This window comes from Microtus oregoni, unplaced genomic scaffold (assembly GCF_018167655.1).
Source record: "Microtus oregoni isolate MIOR12 unplaced genomic scaffold, Mior012 000005F_ref0000423, whole genome shotgun sequence".
NCBI lineage: Eukaryota > Metazoa > Chordata > Mammalia > Rodentia > Cricetidae > Microtus > Microtus oregoni.
Window position 1 is genome coordinate 20854714 of NW_024543064.1, and position 20170 is coordinate 20874883.

The 20170-nt window shown below is 46.1% G+C and overlaps 1 protein-coding gene across 3 annotated transcripts in view; it reads left to right on the forward strand.

Moving 5' to 3' along the window:
* The first annotated feature begins 306 nt into the window (after positions 1-306).
* Positions 307-20170, forward strand: part of Gmeb1 (glucocorticoid modulatory element binding protein 1) — a 34170-nt gene continuing 14306 nt past the window's right edge. Inside the window, exons 1-5 of one of the 3 annotated variants that reach the window (XM_041652347.1) lie at positions 307-444; positions 11488-11642; positions 16701-16783; positions 17642-17766; positions 18979-19082. In XM_041652347.1, the coding sequence (XP_041508281.1) occupies positions 11515-11642; positions 16701-16783; positions 17642-17766; positions 18979-19082 (440 nt within the window). In that variant the 5' untranslated portion in view covers positions 307-444; positions 11488-11514. Of the gene's footprint in view, positions 445-843; positions 889-11484; positions 11643-16700; positions 16784-17641; positions 17767-18978; positions 19083-20170 lie in introns of those variants that run through there. The other 2 variants (XM_041652346.1, XM_041652348.1) reach the window with 2 other exon arrangements.

The window sequence follows — 20170 nt, forward strand, 5'->3', positions numbered from 1 at the left end:
CTGGTCTATAAGAGCTAGTTCCAGGACAGGCTCCAAAACCACAGAGAAACCCTGTCTAGAAAAACTAAAAAAAAAAAAAAAATGTAAGCAGGATTTTGGGAGAGAAAAAACCCTATCCCTCCACAAGAGTCAAGACGAGTTGACCTTTGCGTCTAAGCCTTAGTCGGTCCCAAGAATCTCCCGCGATCTCTCCACCACTGCCTTTCAACAGCCGAAGGTCTCAGTTCACAACCGCCCAAAACGCTGGGCTGAGGCGTGCATCCCACGAGCGTCCCGCAATAGGGACGCGTTCCCTTTAAGGCGCCAGCTCAGCTGCGGCGGCGGCCGGAAGTGTTGGAGCCCGGCTTGGCGGCGGCGGTGGCGGCGGCAGCCGTGGCGGCTTGTGCGCATGCTCCGTCGCCCGCCCGCCCTGGCCGCTCGCCGCCCGCCCGCCCGACGGAGACGGTGAGGAGGGGGAGGGGTGGGCGCGCGGCGCGGGCGCGGCGAGGGTTGGGGGTGGGGGGGCGGGCGCGGGGGCCGCGCGGCGGCCGGCGAGGGCGGGCGGGCGCACAGGGGGCGGGGGGCTGCTGCCTCCGCGGGCGCCTCCCCACGCCCTGTGCGTGCCGCCGCCGCCGCCGGGGAGCGAGCGGACGTCGCGGCGCCGCGGGGGGGTGGGGGGACGCTGCCGCTGGGTCCGCCCGAGCAGCCGGGCCGCCCCCAGCGTGGCCGGCAGGGCCTTGGGCTCCCTGCCCTTCGAGCCGCTTGCCGGGCGGGGTGGGGGGGGGCGTCAGGGGAGACTCGGCGCCCCCGGACCGAGGAGCCCGGAAGTCCTCGCGGAGGGGCCGGGGGAGCCGGGGTACCCCCCCAAAGGCGGGGTCTGCGAGCTCGGGCCTTGCGCGGAGGAGCTGGGTCAGGCCTTGGTCGTGCCCGGGGGAGGGGGCGGCGTGCCGGGGCTGGGGTGTGGGTGGGCTGAGTGTGGGAATTTGGGGCCAGCCTTCGCCGGAGGAAGAGGCCTCGGTCCCCGGACCTAGGGAAAAGGAGCCAGGTCCTTCTCGAGCGCCCTTCCCAAGATGAGGGGCAGTGGGAAGGAGAGGGGTCCACCCGAGGGCTGCTGACTGGAGTATCTCCGCTGGCTAGATCGGGAGCAGGGTGGTCCTCTGCTCCGGGAGACGAGGGAAACCTATGTTTAGGCGGGTGGGGAGGAGGTAATTACCGGGAAGAGGGTACCCCTTGCTTTCAGAAATGACAGGGGAATTGGCCAGGTGTTCTCTAATTGAGGGAACAGAATGAGGGCAGAATTTTCCCCGAGGGTCTTGACCTAGGAATCAGAGGGAGGAAGGCTTGGGTGTCTAAGAAGCAGGGGAACCCTGAATTCTCAAAAGGAGACCTGTCAGGGTGTCAAATAGAACCAGGAAGTAGGGGTTTCCTCCATGTCTGGAGACTTTCCATCTGCCCAGCCTCCTTGCCTTGGCTAGTATTATATATGGAACGTTTTCTTAAGGGCTTGGGCCTGCGCTTAATTTTTCAGTCCTATAATAACTTGTTTTCCATGCTTCCTTAGGCTTTATTGGGTTAGGTTGGGCCCTAATTTTGGTTCCTTAGAGTCTTGAGGGATGACTTTAAAAAACGTATCTATTGATTCCTCCAAATACCTACATAGAAGTCTCCAGTCTGGTTTATATAAAGCTTCATTTCCTCTGGATACTTCCTGCATGGTGGTTCTGTGTAATCCTCTTGTGTTCATTGTATCCGTGGTCACTCTGGCTCAATTGTTATGTGCATAACAAAGGAGTGAATTTAATGAATTTTTCCTTAAGTAATAAAGTTGGATCTTGGGAGATTTCTTTTTGCTTATTTTGGGGTTCTTTTATTTGTTTTAATACAGCAGTGATGGTACACACCTTTAATCCTAGCACCAGAAGGCAGAGCAGGTGGATCTGTGGGTTTTTGGTTTGTTTTTTTTCTCTGTGTATGTCTGGGTTACATAGCAAGTTCCAGACAAACCAGGGTTACAAGATGAGATGCCAAGGAAGAAAAAAAAAAAAAAAAAGAAAGACAGGCACATAAACCTGTAGGATCTCACGCCTATGATTCAAGCACATGAGCGCCTGAGACTGGACTGCCAGTTCAAGGCCAGGCTGGGCCGCCGATTGAGTGCAAAGCTAAGATGGGATACAGTGAGCCCCAGTTTCAAAAAGCATACACAACAGCCTAGCATTGTCTGGGAGGCAGAGGCAGGACTATGTAATGAGACCCTATCTCAAAAAAAAAAAAAAAAAGCCAGGTGATGGTGGCTCATGCCTTTAATTTCAGCAATTGAGTGGCAAAGGCAGGCAATATCTGAGTTCGAGGCCACCCTTGTCCACACAGATTTCAGGATAGCCAGGACTACCTTGTGTCAAAACCCAAAACAATTCCAAGCCAACCGGCTCTATGGAGTAAGTTCCAAGACAGCCAGAACTACAACAGTGAGCCCCTGTCTCAAAAAAAATTATATATGCCGGGCGATGGTGGCGCACGCCTTTAATCCCAGCACTCGGGAGGCAGAGGCAGGTGGATCTCTGTGAGTTCGAGACCAGCCTGGTCTACAGAGCTAGTTCCAGGACAGGCTCCACAGCCACAGAGAAACCCTGTCTCAAAAAACCAAAAAAAAAAAAAAAATTATATATGTGTATGTGACAGTAGGTATGTACTTGTGGAGGTCAGAGGACAATACAGGATTTGATTTGAAAGGCCCCCCGGAGTGGGGAGACTCTGAATCAAGTCTCGGGACAACACAAACCCCCAGGAACTCACGAGAGACCTTTCTTGCTGCAATCACATGAGGTTTATTGACAGGACTGGAACCAGTGCACTGGGACCGAAACTCATTTCCCACGCAGGGATACCGAGTTTGACCCCTAGTAGCTGGGAGAAGGGGTATTTAAGGGAAGAAACCATAACCCAATAATCCAAAGGGGGTAGGGAGGGCGTCATTGGAAAATTCCAAAAATACCAGTGATAATCACTCCCCGTTTCTCAAGATTATAATCTAACTTTATCTTCAGCTAGTTCCTGAAACAGAGTCACTGAACCAGCTAATCTAGGTTTTTGATTCTTCTCTCCCTGCTTAGATTTTTGGCTCTATTTTTTTCTGCTAGAGGGGCCTGGATTTATCTGGGTCTTTCAGATTCTGTCCTTCCACTATGTGTACCCTAAGGATGAAACTCAGGTTTTCAGGTTTGGCAACAATCGCCTTTACTTGCTGAGCCACCTCACCAGGCATCCCTCCTCCCTTTTTTGGGGATAAAAGTTTCATATATCCCCAGTCTCCTTACCTAACTGAGGGTGACCTTGAATCCCTGACCCTTCTGTTTCCAAAGTGCTGGTTTACAGACTTGTGCCACTATGCCTGGCTACATGCCCGCTTTCAAATTTTTAAATTTATTACTTGTGCGTAATGTTGGGAGGGGGTAAGTGTGTGTGTGTGTGTGTGTGTGTGTGTGTGTGAATAGACGTCAGGATTTTATGGCGTTGGCTCTCTTATATGAATGAGATCTATAGATATGACAGGGCAAGGACCTTTCAAGAGTCTTTTTTTTTTTTTTTTTTTTTTCTGTCTTGAAAATATCAACAGAGCAGCAGCTCATTAGCGCCTGTCTGTAAACCCAGCTCTCTGTAGGCTGGGCCAGGAGGATTGAAAATTCAAGCCTCTTGATGCAAACAAAGACCCCTAAGTAACTTGAGTGTGGGGGTTCCTGAGCTTGGGAGGTAGAAGCTGGGCAGGATCAGTAGCTCGTGGCCATCCTTGCTACACAGTGAGTTTGAGGCCAGCCTTGGCTGCATGAAACCCAGACCCCAAACCAAGCCCAGCAGTGATGGCACACACCTTTGATCCCAGCACTCAGGAGGCAGAGGCAGGTGGATCTCTGAGTTCGAGGCCATCCTGCTCTCCAGAGCGAGTTCCAGGAGTTCCAGGACAGGCTCCAAAGCTACACAGAGAAACCCTGTCTCCTCCCTACCAAAAAAAAAAAAAAAAAAAAAAAAAAAGCCAAACCAAAACCAAAGCAGAGAAACTCTGCTGCAAGTTGAAGCCACATTTACACCAAGCCTCTGCCCTAAGCTGTCCGCCCCTTGCAATGCTTCTTTCCGCACAAATTGACTAAGGGTTAACAAAATTTTGTCATGTTTTTGTATGTTCTCAGAGAATTGCAGAGCACACACTTAGATTTCATAAGGGGTAGTGATTGCAAGGCCGCTTCTGTGAAACACCCATGGGATTAGCTCGCTCACCTTGTCCCAGGAGTCTGTGCTGGTATAAACAAGGGGCAGTGTTCCGTTTACACAGCTTCCAGAGATGACCTTGCAGTTAGCCAGGGAGTGGTAGTGTGCTGTTGGTTTGGGGTTACTCACTAGGAATGTGATAGCTTGAGGTAATGAGAGGTACTGAACCTAAACTTCATGTACTAAACACCTATGAATCACAGTGTTGGCATGGACTCTCTTCTCTGTTACTAGAAGCATATGTTTTGTTTGTTTAATTTTTTTTTCAAGATTTACAAGATTCTTAGTCCTGTGTGATGGTATATGCATTTAGTCCTAGCACTAGGGAGGCAGAGGCAGGTGGATCTCTGAGTTTGAAGCCAACCTAGTCTACACAGGACAGCCAGGCGTGTGACCTCTCCCACAGTGTGGCCTCACCCCTGTGTGGGGAGATATGGGGGGATGGGAGTGATTTACTTTACACCAACCTGATCTAGTGAATTTCAGACTTGCCAAAGCTACATAGTGAGACCCTGTCTCAAAAAAACCAAGACAAAAGCAGGGCAGTGGTGGCGGATGCCTTTATTATTTTTTTTTTAATTTATTTATTTATTAAAGATTTCTGTCTCTTCCCAGCCACCGCCTCCCATTTCCCTCCCCCTCCCCTAATTAAGTCCCCCCCCCTCAGCCCAAAAAGCAATCAGGGTTCCCTGTCCTGTGGGAAGTACAAGGAACCCCCCACCTCCCTCCAGGTCTAGTAAGTTGAGCATCCAAACTGCCTAGGCTCCCACAAAGCCAGTACGTGCAGTAGGATCAGAAACCCAGTGCCATTGTTCTTGAGTTCTCAGTAGTCCTCATTGTCCGTTATGTTCAGAGTGTCCGGTTTTATCCCAGGCTTTTCCAGACCCAGGCCAGCTGGTCTTGGTGAGTTCCCAGTAGAACATCCCCATTGTCTCAGTGTGTGGGTGCACCCCTCATGGTCCTGAGTTCCTTGCTCGTGCTCTCTCTCCTTCTGCTCCTGATTTGGACCTTGAGAATTCAGTCCTGTGCTCCAATGTGGGTCTCTGTCTCTGTCTCCTTTCATCGCTTGCTGAAGGTTAATATTCAGGAGGATGCCTATATGTTTTTCTTTGGGTTCTCCTTATTTAGTTTCTCTAGGATCACTAATTATAGGCTCAATGTCCTTGGTTTATGGCTAGAAACCAAATATGAGTGAGTACATCCCATGTTCCTCTTTTTGTGTCTGGCTTACCTCACTCAGGATAGTGTTTTCTATTTCCATCCATTTGTATGCAAAATTCAAGAAGTCCTTGGCGGATGCCTTTAATACCAGCACTTGGGAGGCAGAGGCAGGCGGATCTCTGTGAGTTCAAGACCAGCCTGGTCTACAAGAGCTAGTTCCAGGACAGGCTCCAAAACCACAGAGAAACCCTGTCTCGAAAAACAACAACAACAACAACAACAAACCAAGACAAAAAAAAAAGATTCGGTTTGTTTATTTAGGTTTTTTTGAAACAGGGTTTTCTCTGTGTAGTTTTGGAGCCTGTCCTGGAGCTCACTCTAGAGACCAGGCTAGCCTGGAACTCACAGAAGATCCACCTGCCTCTGCCTCTGCCTCCTAAATACTGGGATTAAAGACGTGCACCACCACAGCCCGGCTTGTTTTATTTTTTATGCATGAGTGTTTTGCCTCCATATATGCATGTGTACCATGTGTGCCGAGGGAGGTCAGGAGTGCATCAGACCCTCTGGAACTGGAGTTAAGGTGTTTTAAGGTGTTGTGAGCCCCATGTGGGTTGGGAATCCGACCTGGGTCCTCTACAAAATCAACAAGGGCTTTTAACTGATGATGCATCTCTTCGGCCCTACTTCAAACTTTCAGAGGCTGCGATTTCTGCATGCAACAAGCGCATAGCTGGGCACAGTGGAGGCAGGAGGATCAAGAGTTCAAGATCATTCTTAGGACATAGTGATTTTTCTTTTTTGTTTTTCTTTCTTTCTTTCTTTTTCTTTTTTTTTTTTTTTTGGACAGGATTTCTCTATAGCTTTAGAGCCTGTCCTGGAACTAACTAGCTCTTTTTTTTTTTTTTTTTTTTTTTTTGGTTTTTCGAGACAGGGTTTCTCTGTGGCTTTGGAGCCTGTCCTGGAACTAGCTCTCTAGACCAGGCTGGTCTCGAACTCACAGAGATCCGCCTACCTCTGCCTCCCGAGTGCTGGGATTAAAGGCGTGCGCCACCATCGCCCGGCCTAACTAGCTCTTGTAGACCAGACTGGCCTCAAACTCACAGTGATCCACCTGCCTCTGCCTCCCAAGTGCTGGGATTAAAGGCGTGCGCCTCCACTGACCAACTAGGCTTAGTGATTTTTCAAGGCCATCCCAAGGGCTGGAGAGATGGCTCAGTGGTTAAGGGCATTGCCTGCTCTTCCAAAGGTCCTGAGTTCAATTCCCGGCAACCACGTGGTGGCTGACAACCATCTGTAATGAGGTCTGGTGCCCTCTTCTGACCTGAAGGCATACATGTAGACATAATATTGTATATATAATAAATAAATTAAAAAAAAAAAGGCCATCCCAAGTCACTCCCCAAAATTAGTAACCTATAAGTCCAACCACTGTGGAGGCTGTGGCAGGAGATCCTTTTGACTTACAAGTTAAGAGGCCAGCTTGGTAAACACAGCAGAACCACACCTGTGGGGAAACAGCCTGCGCTTATATAAGCAGAAGAGCCTTCACCTTAATCCTCAGCAACCCCCCCCCCCACGCAAAAAATGCATGATGGGAAAGGAGCTTAAGCTCAAACCTAGTGGTGGAAGTCATTTGAAGACCTTTCCAAGGAAGTGATGCTTCAGAGGTTAACAGAGACTAGCCCAAAGGAAGGAAAAGTATCCTGGGGGACAGAAAGCAAATTCAAAGGCTCGGTCCCGGAGTGTTGCACGTTTGAGAACTGGAGAACAGTGACAGCCCCAGTGTGCCGGCTGTGAGGAGGCCACATTAAGGAGCTCACGCTTTATTTCACAGCAACAGGGATACACTAAGACATTTTTAAGAGGGAATGTGGCCCATGGCCTTTAGTAGGATCACTTTGGTTGCTATGTGGGAATGAATTTTAGGAATCCAAGACCAAAGGTTAGGCTATGGGAAAGGAGCCGGGAAAACCCAGGTAGCAGTGTGGCAGCCCAGATACGGTATTGACTGCACAGATGGAGTATGGGAGGAGCACACACTAGACTGGGTAGGGTTGTGGCTGATTGGGTTTAGAAGGAGGAGGCAAAAATAACTCCTGAGTTCCCTCGTTTTGAAAATGGGTGGAGGATAATATCACTTAGGGAAATAGGAAATCTAGGAGTGGGTTTGAGAAAATATGGTTCAGTTTAATGTAGTAGAGGCTGATAATGGGATTAAAAGCCAGATATGAAGAAATTTGATTAGGTCATATATGTATGCAAAAGTGATGGAATCAACCTATCTATCGGTGTCGTATCTGAGGAGAGTGACTGGGGCACAGAGATGTTTAGATAAACAGTGCCTAAGCCCTGAGACTAATTGGCATACACCTGGTAGTCAGAGGCCAAAATTTGATGCTAGCCTGAGCTACATGACAAGACTTGGTCTTGAGAAACCATGAACGGGGGCTGGAGAGATGGCTCAGAGATTAAGAGCATTGCCTGCTCTTCCAAAGGTCCTGAGTTCAATTCCCAGCAACCACATGGTGGCTCACAACCATCTGTAATGAGGTCTGGTGCCCTCTTCTGGCCTGCAGGCACACACAGACAGAATATTGTATACATAATAAATAAATAAATAAATAAATAAATAAATAAATAAATAAAAATTTTCCAAAAATTCAAAAAAAAGAAAAAAGAAACCATGAACAATCTGAGTGTTGTTCATGCCTTTAATCTCAGCACTTGGGAGTCAGAGGCAGGGGGATCTCTTAAATTCTGTTTTACAGATTGAATTACAGGACAGCCAGGGCTACACAGAGAGACCCTGTTTCAAAAAACCAAGAAAGGAAGGAAGGAACTCAGAGCCTTGAGTTATAGTTCAGTTGTGAAACACTTGGTCACATGTCCACGGATCTGTGCAGAACACAGAGCAAATAAACGAGAAGGAACACTAGCTATGGTTGTCAAGGTCTGCATGGGGAACTGCAGTGAAGGACAGTGTCTAAAACCAGAGGGAGTGACAGCCCACATTTGGGGGAAATTCTGGAAAGAAAGCTTGATGATGGGGCTGTAGAGATGACTCAGAGGTTAAGAGCACTGGCTGTTCTTCCAAAGGTCCTGAGTTCAATTCCCAGCAACCACATGGTGGCTCACAACCATCTGTAATGAGATCTGGTGCCCTCTTCTGGCCTGCAGGTATACATGCCAGAACAGTGTATACATAATAAATAAATAAATTAAAAAAAAAGAAAAGTGTGGTGATGCTTCCTGGAGTAGTGAACAGAACATTAGGGACAAAGATGCCTAGAGCTTAGAGAATAGAAAACCTTAGAGCCCTGGTAGCACGCTAGTATGTGTTCAGAGTACCTGAGTGATTGACACGGTCGGAGAGTAAGGGTGTAGATAAAGCTGGAGTATGCCGAGGCCAGTGAGGTCCACTCTGGGAACCACATTATGTATGTCTGTTTTCAAGGCTGGCAGAGCTGAGGAGTGACTTGAGTCTCTGGCTGCCAGCTACACATTCCAGTGTGCATCTACAGTCAACATGGCTGTCTTCTGCTTGCCTTCACATTTTTATCTATATTCATTTAGTGTCTTTTCTTGCACGCGCTATAGTGACTTTTTTTTTTTAATTGGTTTTTTGAGACAGAGTTTCTTTTCTCTGTGTAGCTTTGAAGCCTGTCCTGGAAGTCTATAGACCAGGCTGGCCTGAGCTCACAGAGATTCTCCTGCCTCTGCCTCCTGAGTGCTGGGTTTAAAGGCATGTGCCACCACCACCTTGCAAGTTCCTTTTTTTTTTTTCTTTAAGGCAGGCTGGCCTTCAGTTTATGTAGCTCAAACTGAATTCAAATGCCCCATAATTCCCTGCTTCAGCCTCCCAAGTGTTGGGTTGTTGTGTGAGCCACAGCTCCTGGCCCCTTCTTTTCAACTGGATAGTGTAAAGGATTGCACACACAGCTCTGGGTAAGCTCGGTTGTTAGAGAGCTTACCACCAAACACAAGGCTTTGAGTTGGGTCCCTAGCACTGAAATAAAATCAATGTATACTTGTGTGCCTTGGCATGTGCATAAACATACAAACAACAACAACAATAATAAAAAAGATTGGGTTAGTATTTCAGGTTGAAGGAGCACATGGCACTTGGCTATGGTTTCCTCAGTAACTCTTCAAGGAGCTGTCAGACAGGGTCATCTCCATTCCCTCTGAAGAGCTGAGATGTTCCTGGGACCCTTGCAGGTGTATACTAAGGTGTACACCTTAGTCCCATTATTCCTGGTGGAAACAGGAAGATCAGAAGTTGAAGGTCATTCTCAGCTCCAGAGCAAGTTCCAAGTCAGCCATTTGAGACTCCATCTCTAAAAATAAAACAAAAACATGAAGTTCTTAGAACCAGACTTGGTGACTCACACCCTATAATTTCAGCTCACTGAAGCTGAGGCAGAAGGATTGCTTTGAGTTTGAGACTAGGCTGGGCTTCAGAAAAAAGAAAAGTTCTTGGCCTCTTGGTGGTAGTCCATATCTTTAATCCCAGCAGCCAGATCTCTGAGTTTGAGCCCAGTATGGTCTATAGAGCAAGTTCCAGGACAGGCAGGACTACACACACACACACACACACACACACACACAACCCTAAGAAAGAAAGAATGGGAGGGAGGAAGGAAGGAAGGAAAAAAAGAAAAAAAGGTCTTAGAGAGATTGTACAGTAAATTCAGCATTTATTAACAGCTATGCAGCTGAACTCAGATATGTATATTTATAAAGGATAGAGCACTGTATGTAATACGTAGTTGATATGTAACTGCTACTTGCACTTAAAATAGGTACGATTCCTACTTTTTAGGGCCCATTCTTTGGGATGGAACCAATCTATGTTGTAAATCAATTTACAGAAAAAACAAGCCAGGTGTGGTGCATGCTTGTAATGCCGGCCCTTGGGAGGCAGAGGTGGAGGATCAGCAAGTTGAAGCTAGCCTGGACTATTTATTAATATTCCCTTCTCAGAACCAAAACAAGCCAGGGGGTGAGGGAGGGGTGGCGCACGCCTTTAATCCCAGCACTCAGCAGGCCACGGGTTCCTTCGAGGCCAGCCCGAGGCCAGCCCAGTCTACAGGATGAGTTCCAGGGCAGCCAGGACTGTTACACAGAGAAATCCTGTCTTGAAAAACCAAAAGAACAACAACAGCAAAACCCAACAAAGGCCTTTGATGCAGGAAAAGCAGGAGACAGAGGCAGGCTCATCTTTTGAGTTTAAGGCCAGCCTGGTGTACATACTGAGTTCCAGGTCAGACCGCATTTCATAGTGAGACTATGATTCAAAAACAAAACAAAGAAGACCCTAAATAACAAAACCTTAAATTCTAGTGCTCTTAATCTCAGTGCCGTGTGTCATCCCAGTGCTGCATTCCCAAACCACCCATCTGATGGCTCTAAACGTAAGAGGAGGGCTGGGGAGATGGCTCAGAGGTTAAGAGCATTGCCTGCTCTTCCAAAGGTCCTGAGTTCAATTCCCAGCAACCATATGGTGGCTCACAAACCATCTGTAATGAGGTCTGGTGCCCTCTTCTGGCCTGCAGGCACACATAGACAGAATATTGTAAACATAATAAATAAATAAATAAATAAATGAATTTTTTTTTAAAAAAATAAATAAACGTAAGAGGAGAGGAGATACACAATTAGGTCTGAGCAGCCGGGCAATAGTGGCGCACGCCTTTAATCCCAGCACTCGGGAGGCAGAGGCAGGCGGATCTCTGAGTTCGAGACCAGCCTGGTCTATAAGAGCTAGTTCCAGGACAGGCTCCAAAGCCACAGAGAAACCCTGTCTCGAAAAACCAAAAAAAAAAAACAAAAAACAAACAATTAGGTCTGAGAGCTGGTAGAGTGGTAGAGTTGGCTCCAGCAAGCGACTGGGTGAGTCACATGGACTGTGAAGCACACTAGGAGCCTGTGCCAGTCCTGTCAGCCTCCTCTCAGGCCTCGTTCTTCGCAGAGGATGATGAGTCCAGGGTGCTCAGAGCTGTTTGTTGTCTCGGCACTCCCTTCCTGCAGTTGTGCATCTTTCAAGATGAAGTTACTCACGCTTCTTGTTTCTCACAGCAGCCCCAGCTAGCTGACTTCATGTGAAAGATGGCTAATGCGGAAGTGAGTGTCCCAGTGGGAGATGTGGTTGTGGTACCCACTGAAGGAAATGAAGGGGAGAACCCTGAAGACACTAAAACCCAAGTGATCTTGCAGTTACAGCCTGTGCAGCAAGGGTAAGTGAGGAGAGATTTGGACGTTCTGAAAATGTATTATTGGGAGAGTAAATATGGGAAATAAGAACTGTGCAGGGTTTTAGGACGCCGTGAACACTCATCAGTCAGAGCTGGTGATAAGATCCCTCCACCTTCTTAGGGTTTTTTGTTTTATTTATTTATTTTTATTTTTGTAATTTTTGAGACAGTCTCATGTAGCCCAGGCTTGCCTCAAACTTCCTATGTTGCAAGGGTAGCCTTGAATACCTGATCTTCCTGCCTTTTCTTCCCAATTACCAGGATTACAGATGTGCACAGCCATGTTGACATTCACTACTTACTACAGCAGCGGTTTCCTAGTGTCCCTCTGTCTTTACAGTGTGAGCTCTCTGGGGGTGAGTTCCATGGCTCCCTCATCTTCTCTGTCCACATTGTTTAGCCCAGGGCCCATGTGCATATTTCTCAAATGCAGTGTTGACTGAGAGACAAAACAAGGCACCTCCAAAATCATTTCTACCATAAACTCTAAAACTTGCATGGATCGGCCAATGCTCAGGCTTAGTCTGTCCCAAGTTTCTGCCCTCCACCACCGTGATGATGCGTTACAGCAGCGTTAGAAGAAATAAAACACAAGGTCCTCGCCAGCATGAAGTTTGCGGTCTAGATGTAAAACAAAAGTGCATGTAAGTATGGAACCTTACATCGTGAAGACGGGCAGGGTTGAGTGGCCTGTGAGTTCCGAGGTTACGATCAGCTAGACAGGAACGTTGACTAAAATGCTTCCGCAATGTCCAGAATCAAACCTGGGGCCTCTCTCATGCACAGGTCATCTACCACCGAGCTATGCTATAGGCTAACCCTAAAAGGTAAAATTTAAGTTTTTCTTTCAAACAGGTCAGTGGTGTCGCACGTCTTTAATCCCAGCACTTGGGTGGCAGAGGCAGGTGGATCTCTTGGGTTCCAGGGCATCCTGGTCTATAGAGTGAGTTTTAGGACAGCCAGGGATACACAGAGAAACTCTGTTTTGGGTGGGGGAGAAAAAGTGTGTCCGTCTGGTTTTCTTTCCTTTTTAAAACAAGGTCTTGTGCCTGGCGGTGGTGGAGCACGCCTTTAATCCCAGCACTTTGGAGGCAGAGGCAGGCGGATCTCTGTGAGTTCGAGACCAGCCTGGTCTACAAGAGCTACTTCCAGGACAGGCTCCAAAACCACAGAGAAACCCTGTCTCGAAAAAAAAAAAACCAACAACAAAAAAAAAAAAAAACAAAAACAAAAAAAAAAAACCAACAAGGTCTTGTTATACAGCCCAGGTTGGACTTGAGTTTAACTGTTCTTCTGCCTCAGCCTTCTCAGTGCTTCTCATGTGCTGCCCTTCCTGACTTTAAAGGGTAATCTTTTTTAAAATATATACAAAATAAAATAAAAAAATTAGGTCAGGCAGTGGTGCCTTTACACCTTTATTCTCAGCACTTGGGAGGCAGAGGCAGGTGGATCTCTGATTCCAGGACAGCCTGGTCTACAGAGTGAGTTCCAGGATAGCCAGGGCTGTGGAGAGAAATCCTGTCTTTAAAAACAAAACAAGAGGCTAGAGAATTGGCTCAGTGTTTAAAAGCACTAACTGGTCTTCCAGAGTTCCTGAGTTCAATTCCCAGCAGCACACCACTACTATTTGGCTTTTAAAAAAGATTGACTTGGGCTGGAGAGATGGCTCAGTGGTTAAGAGCATTGCCTGCTCTTCCAGAGGTCCTGAGTTCAATTCCCAGCAACCACATGGTGGCTCACAACCATCTGTAAAGAGGTCTGGCGCCCTCTTCTGGCCTTCAGGAATACACACAGAATATTGTATACATAATAAATAAATAAATAAATAAATAAATAAATAAATAAAAGATTGACTTGTGCCGGGCGGTGCTGGTGCGTGCCTTTAATCCCAGCACTTGGGAGGCAGAGGCAGGAGGATCTCTGTGAGTTTGAGGCCAGACTGGTCTACAGATTAAGTTCCAGGACACCTAGGGCTGTTATACAGAGAAACCATGTCTCCAAACACACACACACACACACACACACACACACAAAATCACGAAAACAAGCAAAGAAAAGCTGAGGTGTACCTGGACCAAGAAAAAGAGACTTTTGGCCTGAGGACCAAGGCTGGTTTAAAAACTGGGGGTGGGGCCAGGAGAGGCCATGGAGGAGAATTTGATACTTCATACATTTTTGTCTGTTTTGAAACAGAGTCTTGCTGGGCTGCACAGTTTTGCCTTGTGTTCCCAGCCCTCTGCCTCTCCCTCTCCAATGCTGGTATTAGGGTATGCAAGACTGCCTCCAACTTTCTGTTTGTTTAATCTTTTGTTAATTTTTAAAATTTTGAGTGCATTTTTGCAAGGGAATGTGCACATGAGTGTAGGTGCACACAGGGACCAGAAGAGGGAGCCAGATCTGAAGCTGGAGTTAAAGGAAGTTGTGAGTCACTGGATGTGGGTAGGTGCTTTGGATGAACGCAGTGTTCTTTTTGTTTGTTTTTTAAGACAGGGTTTCTCTGTGTAGCCCTCACTGTCTTGGAACTCACTCTCTAGACCAGGTTGGCCTTGAATTTGAGATCCACCTGCCTCTGCCTCCTGAGTTCTGGGATTAAAGACATGTACCACCACTGTCTGGCCAAAACACAGTCTTCTTAACCTCATCATGAAGCCCAGACCTTAAACTACATATCCTCCTGTGTCACCTTCCCAAGTGTTAGAATTTCAGTCATGGAGCACTAAACTTACTCATATTTTACTTTTCCAGGTATTCTTTATGTACATGTTTGCAGGAATGCATTAGGCAGTAAAGGTAGATTGGAACAGTCTTCCCATGTGTGCACAGAGACGGTGTTCTGGAACTCACGGCCCGGCTTTTTTTTTTAATATTTATTTATTTATTTATTATGTATACAGTATTCTGTCTCTGTGTATGCCTGCAGGCCAGAAGAGGGCACCAGACCTCATTCCAGATGGTTGTAAGCCACCATGTGGTTGCCAGGATTTGAACTCAGGACCTTTGGAAGAGCAGGCAATGCTCTTAACCACTGAGCCATCTCTCCAGCCCACGGCCTGGCTTTTTTTGTTTGTTTTGTTTTGGTTTAGATAGTTTTATACTTATATAGCGAATTTGAGACCAGCTTGAACTACATGAAGCACAATCTCAAAACAAACAAAAGTCCAGTGAAAAGACCCAGTAACTACAAGAATCTTCTGGAAATGTCACCCAGTGGTTCAGTATTTCTTTGGTATGCATAAGGCCCTGAGTTGCATCTCCAGCATCTCAAATAAAATAAAGCCATCGCTAAATGCTTAATAATTTTTCAAATAAGTCCCCATCCGCCTGCCTCTGCCTCCTGAGTGCTGGGATTAAAGGCGTGTGCCACCACCAACCCATTATAACATATTTAGAGTTCTCAGAAGAAATGGACATGCCAAGATTCTGTCACCATTCTTGACTTTCCTGCTGCCATTTTGGATTCATAATGAATAATTTTTGTTTTCATTTTGTTGATGTTATTCTTTGCTTTTTAATGTATATGGATGTTTGGACGGCATGTATGTTTGAGCACCATTGTTTTGTTTATTCAAGACAGGGTTTCTCTGTACAACAGTCCTGGCTGTCCCAGAACTAGTTCTGTAGACCAGGCTGGCCTCGAACTCACTGAGATCTGCCTGCTTCTGCCTTCCAAGTGTCGGAATTAAAGGTGTGTGCCACCACCACCCAGCAAGGAACTGTATTAAAGAGTCTCAGCATTAGGAAGGTTGAGAACCAGTGATTTAAAGTTATGGAGGAAGGGGCTGAAGAGTTGACTCAGCAGTTACAGAGAGCATGTTGCTCTTCCATGGGACCCAAGTTTGGTTCCCAATACCCACATCTGGTAGCTCACAACTCCCTGTAGCTCTAGCTCCATGGGCTCTGACACTCCATCCTGTTCTTCTAGGCACACACACGCACGCACTTACACACAAGTGTGTGTGTGTGTGTGTGTGTATACAAGCAATCATATGACTTTATACACAAAAGTAACATAAATCTTTAAAGTTATTAAAGAAGCCAGAGAGTGGTGGCACATGCCTTTAATCCTAGCACTCAGGGAAGCAGAGGCAGGTGGATCTTGTTTGGGTTGGGGCTTCACCCCAGCCATCCATGTATCCAAGGAGTTTGGACTGTTTGGTGGAAAATTCCATTTTATAAGCCCCTTTCTCTGGGAGTTGCCTCAGTCCAGACTCCACCTCAGAATAATCCCGCCAAACGGTAACTCCTCCCCAGAGAGGCTCAAGACCACTCCCACAGGGTATTTAAATTGTCCCCCAGAGACCGAACACGTGGTTTTCCGGTCTCCCCCTGGGAGCACTGGTAGCCATTAAACCTGGGCTTTTTCTAATTCGGTTTGATTTGGTCTGATTTGGGTTATTGCGATGGCAGAGAAATTTTATCGGGGTGTAAAAACTTTTCAGATTCCTATGAGTTTGAGGCCAGCCTGGTATACAGAGTGAGTTCCAGGATAGCCAGAGATACATAGAGAAAATCCTGTCTCGAAAAACCAGAAAAAAAAAGAAAACAGAAAAAAAAAATAAAAATTAAAAAAGAAAGGGCTGGAGAGATGGCTTAGAGTTAAGAGCACTGACCATTCTTTAAGAGGACCCAGGTTCAATTCCCAGCTCACAACTGTCTGTAACTCCTGTTACAGGGAATCCAACCCCCTTATATAAACATACATGCAAGCAAAACACCAATGTACAGAAAATACAAATAAATTATTAAAAGTGTTTTGTACTAAAAAAATTATCAAGGAAAAAGTCAGTGTAATGCAGTAGCAAATATTAATTTACTTGGGGTGAGGTGAATTGTCTCATTTTTCTAGCAGTAAGCATTTCTGGACCTTTTGGAGTTTAAGTACAGTGGAAAACTTGTCATAGTACTAAGGTGGTGTGATAGAATACATTTACTTTACTCCTTTTGGGATAGATGGCAAACAAATGTCTTAACTCCGTGCTGTGAATATTAATTTTTTCATGATTTATGTAGTTTGTTTACCGATGGACACTTTTACAACAGGATTTATGATGCTGGGTCGGAGAGCAACGCAGCAGTTGTAGCTGTAGAAGCACACACGATACACAAAATTGAAGAAGGAATTGGTAAGTCTTTCTGCCATTCTGTCCAGTGCCTTCGACTTCAGCATGCTGGTTGAGAGTTTCTGTATGTTCTGGGAATGGAACTTGGAACCTTGTCCAGGCAAGGCTGATGCTCCACTACTGAGCTGTGCTCCCAGCCTATGATTTCTGCCCTTTTGTGCCTTATTTTCTGTCCCTACCAATGCAGTGTACCTACTGACACTGTTGTTTAAGATGGCCGACTTGCCAGGCATGGTGACGCACACCTTTAATACCAGCACACAAGAGGCAGAGGCCGAGCCATCTCTGAGTTCCAGGCTCCTGTACAGCCAGCACTACATAGAAAGACTGTCTCAAAAAAAAAAAAAAATAACCAACCAATTAAAAAATGGTAGACCTGTCACTTGATCACTTACTATCAATATGTTACATTAACCAAAAAAAAAAAAGTTTTCATCTATTAAAATTGGGAATATAGCTCAGTTGTTAGAGTGCAAGGATCAGTAATCTGAGGTCATCATTACTGTATACTGAGTTTAAGGCCAGCCTGAGCTACGTGAGACCGTATTCTAAACAAACAAACAAACAAATAAATAAAAATATGGCTTAAGAGGGACCTGAAAACTGTACGTTTGGAATTTAAATTTAGGAAAGAATTGTTCAATAAATAGTGGAGCCGGGCGGTGGTGGCGCACGCCTTTAATCCCAGCACTCGGGAGGCAGAGGCAGGCGGATCTCTGGGAGTTCGAGGCCAGCCTGGTCTACAAGAGCTAGTTCCAGGACAGGCACCAAAGCTACAGAGAAACCCTGTCTCGAAAAATCAAAAAAAAAAAAAAGGAAACAAAAAATCAATAAATAGTGGATTGCTTTTTCCATTTTCAGATGCAAGCAGCATAGAAGCAAACGAGGATATGGAAATTGCCTACCCTATAACCTGTGGAGAGAGTAAAGCCATCCTCCTCTGGAAGAAGTTTGTGTGTCCAGGAATAAATGTGAAGTGTGTCAAGGTAATTGTCTCGGCCTGGAGGTTTCCTCTCAGTCCCTTGTCTCTCTCTCACCAGATGAGCTTCTAAAGGGAAACGCAAGGCTCTGATGTAGGGTCTGGAACATGGGGGCAAGCGCTCTGTTTCTGAGCTGTCCTTCCAGCTTCAATCCGCAGCTTTTTGTTTTGCAGTTGTTTTCATCTTTAATTTTGCTTTTGTTTGTTTGTTTATTTTTTGTTTTTTTGGGTCAGGGTTTCTCTGGCTTTGGGGCCTGTCCTGGAACTAGCTCTTGTAGACCAGGCTGGCCTCAAACTCACAGAGATCTGCCTGCCTCTGCCTCCCAAATGCTGGGATTAAAGGCGTGTGCCACCACCGCCCAGCCTGTGTGGGCATTGTTTATATGTGATGCAGACACATATGCAGGCAAAACACCCATATACATAAGATAAAAATAAACCTTCAGGGCTGGAGAGATGGCTCAGTGGTTAAGAGCACTGCCTGCTCTTCCAAAGGTCCTGAGTTCAATTTCCAGCAACCACATGGTGGCTCACAACCATCTGTAATGAGGTCTGGTGTCCTCTTCTGGCCTGCAGACATACACACAGACAGATTATTGTATACATAATAAATAAATAAATATTAAAAAAAAAAGAAAAAAAAATAAACTTTCAAAAGGGTCGTGTGTGTGTGTGTGTGTTTGAGTGTTTGATTCTACTGCTATACTGAGTATTCCATCAGTCTTGCATCTTCCCGGGGAGTCTTCTGATTTCCATCTCACAGTAAGAGTGCTGGAACTACAGATGCAGTTCACAGCCTCCAGTTTTTAATTGATTTTTGGGATGGAAGTCAGTCTGTAGTCTTGCACAAATAGTGCTTTTACGGGCGAGTCATCTCCCTGGCCCACCCATCTTTAGCACTACTTTGATTTCTTCAGTGACTTGACCAGCCTCTCGAGCACTAGGCCCAGCCCCCTGCTTCAGAATCTAGGTGGATTTGTAGATACTGTTTAGCACGGTTCTTTCTCATCCTCATCCGCTGTAGCTTTATCCTAGGAAAAGGGAGGTACTCCGAGAAGGATAATGTTTGGTTCCATGGGACAGCAGGCTGAGTGACACAGATAGGGCTTGTGAAATTGTCCGGGGGGGATTTGTTTGTAGCAAGTGACATTTCATTCTTTCCTTGTTGACCTATCTAAGTTGACACTGGACTACTTTGGATTTTTCTTTTTTCCTTTAGTTCAATGATCAATTGATCAGCCCCAAGCATTTTGTCCATCTGGCTGGCAAGTCCACTCTGAAGGACTGGAAGAGAGCCATTCGTCTAGGTGGCATCATGCTCAGGTGAGTGCTGGTGACAGCCAAGTGCGTCTCAATGATGCACTTAGTCAGGGAAGAATCTTCTACACCATTTGACCTTCGTCAACTTGTCCTTAATATTTTGGTTTTTAACTTTGTGACACTAGGGATGGAATCCAGGGCCTTGTGCATGCTACGTAAGCACCCTACCACTGAGTTACCGTGACCTCTAACTATTAACTCAACCTCAGCCCAGCGTCTGCATTAGATTTTTCATTCTTTCTTTTTCGTTTTTGAGTCTCATTTAGTTCTAGCCCAGAACTTGCCGTGTAGCGAAGACTGACACCAGCATGCCTGACTTCGGGTACTGATGTCAGGAGGTTGGACAGGATCCTTTCTTGGCAGAGGAGCTCCGAGGAGCTAATAGTCTTCCCTGTCATCCTTACATAGAGAGAGCAAAGCTAGGTGTTGAGTAAGTGTGACAGCCATGACCGACGGATCCTGCGATACCCTGTTAAAGTAGAAGCCCTGCATGATGTTTGCTGTCTTTGCCATCGCTGTCTAAGAAACAGATGTCAGCATATGGAATAGCTCTCATCCACCCTAACTTTTGCTCCAACAAGTTTACCATTGTAGTTTTCCATGTTGAATACATTAATTAGTATGCCTTGAATGCTCACCTACTGATAGAAAAAATTTAAATGTAAAACCTAGAACTGGAGGACTGGAGAGATGGCTCAGTGGTTAAGAGCACTGTCTGCTCTTCCAGAGGTCCTGAGTTAAATTCCCAGCAACCACATGGTGGCTCCAAACCATCTGTAATGAGATCTGGCGCCCTCCTCTGGCATGTGGGTATACATGGAGGCAGAAAGTTGTACACATAATAAATAAATCTTTAGGAAAAAAAAAAACCTAGAACTGGAGAAATGAGTTCTGGCTGCCCTACTAGAAGTTCTGGGTTCAGTTTCCAGCACCCACATGGCAGCTCTCAATCATCTGTAACTCTAGTTCCAGGGGCATCCAACACCCTCTTCTAACCTTCATGGAAACCAGGTGTACACACAGTACACAGACATACATGCAGGCAAAGCACCCATATACATAGAATTATAAAAACAAAAACACAAAAACCT